The sequence below is a fragment of the Sinocyclocheilus anshuiensis genome, unplaced genomic scaffold (assembly GCF_001515605.1).
Source record: "Sinocyclocheilus anshuiensis isolate Anshui unplaced genomic scaffold, SAMN03320099.WGS_v1.1 scaffold412, whole genome shotgun sequence".
Lineage (NCBI taxonomy): Eukaryota > Metazoa > Chordata > Actinopteri > Cypriniformes > Cyprinidae > Sinocyclocheilus > Sinocyclocheilus anshuiensis.
The window spans coordinates 2152795-2158998 of record NW_015558661.1 but is presented as its reverse complement, the minus strand read 5'-3'; the positions used below and the strand labels follow the sequence as shown (position 1 = coordinate 2158998).

Below are 6204 nucleotides of genomic sequence, written 5' to 3'. Positions count from 1 at the left end.
TGATCCTCCAGATCCTCCAGAAATCATTCTAATATGCTGATTTAGTTCTCAAGAATCTTCATATCAAATTTTGTGCTGCTTTGCTGAATAAATTTGTTGATTTTATTTTATTTTTTTAAGTCTTTCTGACCACAAACTAATGTAATAAACTGTATATGTGCATATAGCTATAATAATATAAAATGAATTGTGTATATAAAAATGCATTACTTGTTTTTTTCAAAGCAAACATTCTTGGTTTTCCTAGGGTGGCACCTTCACTATTTCCAATCTGGGCATGTATGGCATCAAGCATTTTTCAGCTATCATTAACCCTCCTCAAGCCTGCATTCTGGCTGTGGGTGGCTCAGAAAAGAGACTGCTGCCTGCAGACAACGAAAAAGGGTGAGCAAAGGAAATAGAGAGACGTTCATTTGCCATCAGCCCTACTTATAATCATGGCGCTTTTAAAACAGTTCCTCCAGTCAGTGCGTGTTTTCTGTGTGTCTCGTAGGTTTGATGTGGCAAGCATGATGTCTGTGACTCTGAGCTGTGATCACCGGGTGGTAGATGGTGCTGTTGGCGCACAGTGGCTGGCCGAGTTCCGCAAGTTCCTGGAGAAACCGTTCACCATGCTCCTGTGAGCAGGACGTTTAAAGGCTCCTGGCCCAAAAAAAAACAGTGGACTTTAAGATTTGGAGAGGTCTCTCTCATTGGTTATATGCTTGCCCTGGGAATTATAACAGGTGGTTCTCTCCCTCTTTTTTATTTTCCTTATCACTCACATACTCCCTTTCATATACTGTATTTTCAACATTGCTTCCTAAAGCCTGAAGTAACCTCTCAACCCAAAGTCGTAAGTCATTGTTAAGGTAATTTTCTGTAGTTTCAGAGGATAATGCTGGATAATGCAAGGGTTTTCATCTTCCTTCAGGATATTGTTACAAGCACCGTAAGTCTGTGCTTGCCATTAGATCAAAGAATAATGTCTGTGTCCATGGCCAAGTCTCATGGTCTGTACCTGCAAGCTTTGACTTGTTTCCATGTATCAATGACACATTTATAGGCACAATATGAGTATCCTTAATGTACAAGAAAAAGAAGAAAAGATCTGGAGATGTGTGTGCCAAATATTGTCTGACTACAATTGAAATTTATTTATGATACATTATTCAGTGCATAGGTTTATTTTCTGTATTGCTGCATAGTAGTCATACATTTGGTCTGTCACTCCCTGAGTTAAATATGTGGCGTATTCATGATGGTTGTTCCACTGAGACTGTGTGAGGATGCTTCACAGCGTCTTGGTATGTGGGCAGAGTTTTGATATAGGCAATTTTATTTGTTACATCTCTCACTCCAGACAAAGCACGTTAGTGCCTTTGCTCCTGTTTATAGCATTTTGGTGTTTCTTTTTAAATGGTGGTTATATTTTCAAGTCATTCTTTAATGAATAACGCACAATTCATGGGGTGAACTGCTGTTATAAATAAACCTATGGAGAAACAAAAGAAAGGTTCCCAAATGGAATAAAACACTAGAATGGATATACATATTTGTATCTTGTAGGGAAAAAATGGCTTATTCAAGCTGATTCGACATGCAGTCAGTGCAATTAGGACAAACTGGGAGATTTTCATGAGGGAAAAAATATGACCAATATTATATCAATATTTAAAATGACAAAAAAAAAAACATGAGGGTATAAAAAAACAGACATTCAAATATGACATGTTGCACATTGTTATATTTCTGTAAAGTTTACTTGCGTAATCTTACTGGTCTACCATGTCATGCAAAATATCAACTTATTTACATTTCAGTACATTTCTATAAGGGATAATCACTTAATGTGAATAGAATATTACATAAAGAAAGTGTTATCGTCTTATGTTCTGACGTTCTTCTCCACTTTTATTTTAGATAGATAGTATTGTATAATATTAGAAATAATTTGTTGTAAATGTCAAAAACGTGTTTTATTGTCTCTTGTCATGAACATTTAAACATGTTTCCTTCACATGTGAGGCGCATATTAAGTGTTCTGATAACAATATTAATCCAAATGGTTATAAATGTATAGCGATTTTCATTTTAAAAGTAACGTTAGACCTAACTTACAATGCCGTCTGGCGAGTTTAGAATAGAGTAGAAAGTCTTTGAAACAGTTCACGTGTATGTTTCACTTGCATTTTAAACTATATATGTTTTTACCATCCACTAATCTGAATACATTTTTCATACAGAAAAAAAAAGTTTTAAAATCACCGTAACATTAAAAAGTTGCTGTTGACTACGCGCAAAAACCGGACGTGACGCTATAGTAGCGGATGTTACGTCGATCAATTTTCCCGCGTTTTGGGTAGTTGAGGAAATAGTGGAGAGTTGCGGACACAAACAAGCGATCTCAGGCTCCGACATCCAACCACTAACCACAACAGCAACATCAACACCAGCACCAGCCCGCCGCTTGTGATCGCTCGCTGTGCTGTGAGTGAACGCGCTCTTCATCGCGACACTGTCGACATGCCGCCGAAGAAGCGCAGCAGCGGGACCCCGCAGAAGAAAGAGCTCAAGGGGAACATGAAGAGCGGATCTCCGGACAGCGGCGAGAACGCAGTGCTGAGCCCCGAACGGTGAGCTTACACCGCGCCACTGCCTCGAAAATAAACCTCAACGACACAACACACTAATGAATGATTAGTACTGACAGTCTTTAGTTATTGATGATGGTGGGAGAAGAAGCCAGCGATCAACTGTATGAATGAATAAGAGCTATAAACAGTTATAAATGACAGTTTCTAAACGTGTTCATGTTTCTATTTTTGATAGCAAATAGTTTTTATAAAATATTTCATTCAGCATTTATGTGTACATCTATTATATACATTCCATTTTGGTGCCTGCATCAAATTAAATTTACAGAAGTGATTTTATATACATATTAAATGCAAGTAAAGTGTCAACTTTAATGTTTCAGATATCCTTTGTGAAAATAAAATGTCAAAATATGTTCCATTATCATTCAGTGTAATAGATAGCCTATATATTTGTGTAAAAATAAAACGACATACTTATTCTGACCTTATCTTATTAAAATATATAGCCTAAATAATAAAAATGATCTTATATACTGCTCCCGTAGTTCCCAAACAGCTGACAAATGTTTGTTATGTGTATAAGTAATGTTGCATGACCAGCAGCTCCAGAATGGCGACCACCCCACAATAGTGTCAGTCACCTCACAATGTATTTACTCATGTCTGTCAACTGTGTTGTTTTACCAGACACAAGGACAAGGAGCCTGAGTTTGTGTCTCTCAGTGAGGAGCTTCAGGCCACCAATCCCATCTGTGATCATGCGTGGAGAATTTGGGAGAGGGAGATCAGGTCGATGGACAAGGCAAATGTACGCCTTCCTCTTATGTCTGCACTACCAATCTAATGCGTTCATTTATGAATATGTGATAACACAAACGTGTGTCCTCCATGCTAGATGCCATATTCAAACAGACAGCAGTGGGGAGCTTGTCTGTTTATTGCAGGCATGGAGCTTGATGGCCTCAGCCTCACCTTCACACAGTTCCTGAAAGTAGTTGGACTAAGGTATGTGTGGCAAATTAATAAATATCATAGAGAAATCCTGGTTTTCTCGCTTGTGGTGAGCAGTTTGAGCTGTCGGAGTGTGGTTATATCTTTAAGGTGTTAATAATGCGTATACTACACTTTAATTAAGTTGCTCTTCCTCTGCAGTGTGAAGCAGTTCATCAGTCTTGTGAGGAAGATGGATGTAAACGTGGACACAATAAGCCCTAAAGTGAACACTGCTTTGAAACGACTGGAGAACAAATACGATGTGACACTGGCTCTCTACCAAAGATTTGTGAAGTAAGTGGTTTTGTACAGTTTTGCTTTAAATTTGTAGTAGTGATGTTTTATAATGAAAATAGGATTAATTTAGCAATGTTTTGGCATTTTGTTGATTTAATCAGCATTCAAGATCTACTGACAACTGTCAATAAATGAAAAAAATGAATAAACAGTAATATTTTGAAATATTTTTAGGTTTTAAAATAGCTGTTTTCAGTTTTAATATACTTTAAAATGTAATATTTTTTTCTTTGGCAAAGCTGAATTATCAGTGTCACATGATCATTCAGAAATCGTTCTAATATGCTGATTTGGTGCTCAAGAAACATTTCTTATTATCAGTTGTGCTGCTTAATATTTTTGAAACCATGGTAAATTTTTTTCAGGATTCTTTGATAAATACGTGCAAAAGAACAGAATCTTTGATCAATTTCATGTTAATCTTTGCTGAAAAAAGTATTCATTTTCTTTCAAAAAACTTACTCACCCCAAACCTTTGAATGATAATGTATATTGAGTAAAATAATTCTTTATTTCATTTCAGATATTTTTTGGCTGTCTTTGAATTGTGGATTTAATTGACTATAGTAAGGACATGTTGACTATAGCAAGTTTTGTATGTGTTCAAACATTTAAATACAATGGCTTAAGGCCCATTAACACCACAAATGAGAAGTATAACAATAATTATGTTTGCGTCCATGATAATGATAATGTTCTGTTTATTATAAGCATGCATTGCAATGTCGAGACATGAAACACTTTGCGTTTTTGACATATTAGGCATATAAATAAAAGTGCATGTGTTTAAAATATTATTTGCAAATAGCTCAAAATGATTAGGCTACCTACCAACTAGAATTAGGCCTCAAATTTCCGTCACTATTCTGTTTCTTTATGCTTTATAAAAACACTTGGTCCCCCCCAGTGTTCAAGACATGGTTACAGCCTAGGTTTACAGGCTCATTACAGTAAAGGACTAAACAGTTACTAATCGGGTGATGTTTGGGCATGTCTCAGGGTGTGCTCGCCCTTCCCTCAGCAAGTCACTTGATTTAGATAATGCTTGCATTGCATCTCATTTAAAGAATGCGTGACTCATCTCACTTCACTCCTTGGGTGATGAAACCTGTTGTGTATTACTGTTTTAAAACGGTTTTCTATTTTGCCTACAATAATTGCTTAAGCTTCTGTATTGCATGATCTGCATTATAACTTGATGATTCATTTCTTAGTCTATTTGAATGGTTAAAACCTTGAAATGTTTCTACATGTCATTTATAAACCTGAAGGTGGCAGCAGCTGTCTCAGTATAAGATAGATCCGCTTTGTGGGTTATTTGCATTTGATTAAGAATGTACAGTCTGTTCTTCTGCAGTTACTGAAAAACAGCGTGAACAGAAAGTGTAGTTATGTGGTCTGATTGAAGTCTGTGGTCAAGCTGCAGAGTAGTGCTTTGTTTTTGTGTTTGGAGTGCATTGTGCCAGCAGGCTCTGTGGTTATTTGTGGCAGCCTACTCACTGCATCAAAAATAAAGTTTTCACGCTTATGTGTCTAGAACAGTCGATGAACTCTTGTTTGACATTATATGTGGCTTTCAGTGCATTTATGTTGGTTTTTTTGGTTGTGTGGTTATAATGTACAGTATGTGCTAGTGATGCACCACAATTTAAAATTTAAATTGATAATCTAGGTATATCTAGGTTTAAATTGATAATCTAGGTATATCTTGAATAAATAAATGTTTTTATTTATGTATTATTATTGTTGTTAATTTTTTAAAAGTGCATTTATTTATTCAGCCTTCAGTTTAATTTCTTCCATGTCAAAGATTATTTTATTGAATAAACATTTTTGGCGATGGTTTTTAGTCTGCTTACGCTTTTATGCTTTTATTATTATTAATAACTGATTAAATATTTTAGTTAGTAATATTTTCAAATTTGTATTTTTTAGCTATTAAGTATTATTATTTAAAGCTATTATTATTAATAATAATAATAGCTATTATTAATGCTGTTGTTGTTGTTAATAATAATAATAATAATAATAATAGTATTTATTTATTTAAATTTTTTGCCATTTTGGTGCACCTCTAGTGCATGCAGTCTCTAACTTAAAGTCCATCTTTAATTTCCCTCCAGGACTTGTGAAAAAATGTCTGCAGAGCCTGACAAAGCAAAGTGAGTAGAAATCCTGTTTCATTCTGTTGTTTGCCCACCTGTAGTTACCTAAAGAAGATTCTAGAGTTGTTCCATTAAACACCAGTGATCTTCAGTGTTGGGAAGGTTACTTTGGAAATGTAATAGGTTACAGATTACAAGTTACCCTATTTAAAATGTAATAGTAGTGTAAC

The 6204-nt window shown here is 35.4% G+C and overlaps 3 protein-coding genes across 3 annotated transcripts in view; 2 read left to right on the top strand and 1 right to left on the bottom strand.

Moving 5' to 3' along the window:
* The first annotated feature begins 239 nt into the window (after positions 1–239).
* On the top strand, positions 240–1110 carry LOC107681087 (dihydrolipoyllysine-residue acetyltransferase component of pyruvate dehydrogenase complex, mitochondrial-like). Its single transcript, XM_016477245.1, has 2 exons — positions 240–384; positions 494–1110. Exons 1-2 carry the CDS (start codon positions 278–280, stop codon positions 621–623), a joined length of 237 nt encoding a protein of 78 aa, XP_016332731.1. The 5' UTR covers positions 240–277; the 3' UTR covers positions 624–1110.
* A 1194-nt stretch (positions 1111–2304) lies between these two features.
* LOC107681157 (retinoblastoma-associated protein-like) overlaps positions 2305–6204 on the top strand; it is a 33414-nt gene continuing 29514 nt past the window's right edge. Inside the window, exons 1-5 of the mRNA XM_016477351.1 lie at positions 2305–2615; positions 3267–3387; positions 3475–3584; positions 3732–3866; positions 5993–6031. Of these exons, the coding sequence (XP_016332837.1) occupies positions 2506–2615; positions 3267–3387; positions 3475–3584; positions 3732–3866; positions 5993–6031 (515 nt within the window). The 5' untranslated portion in view covers positions 2305–2505. The remainder of the gene's footprint in view (positions 2616–3266; positions 3388–3474; positions 3585–3731; positions 3867–5992; positions 6032–6204) is intronic.
* Positions 3225–6204, bottom strand: part of LOC107681159 (lysophosphatidic acid receptor 6-like) — a 15023-nt gene continuing 12043 nt past the window's right edge. The window contains exon 3 of the mRNA XM_016477352.1: positions 3225–3235. The gene's annotated coding sequence lies outside the window, so the exon portion shown is untranslated. The remainder of the gene's footprint in view (positions 3236–6204) is intronic.

What these genes read in the sequence shown, in the direction of transcription:
- LOC107681087 (XM_016477245.1), top strand. Translation starts at nt 278, where the DNA reads ATGTATGGCATCAAGCATTTTTCAGCTATCATTAACCCTCCTCAAGCC. An exon ending in CCTGCAGACAACGAAAAAGG is followed by an intron (nt 385 to 493) that starts GTGAGCAAAGGA and finishes TGTGTCTCGTAG; the next exon opens with GTTTGATGTGGCAAGCATGA.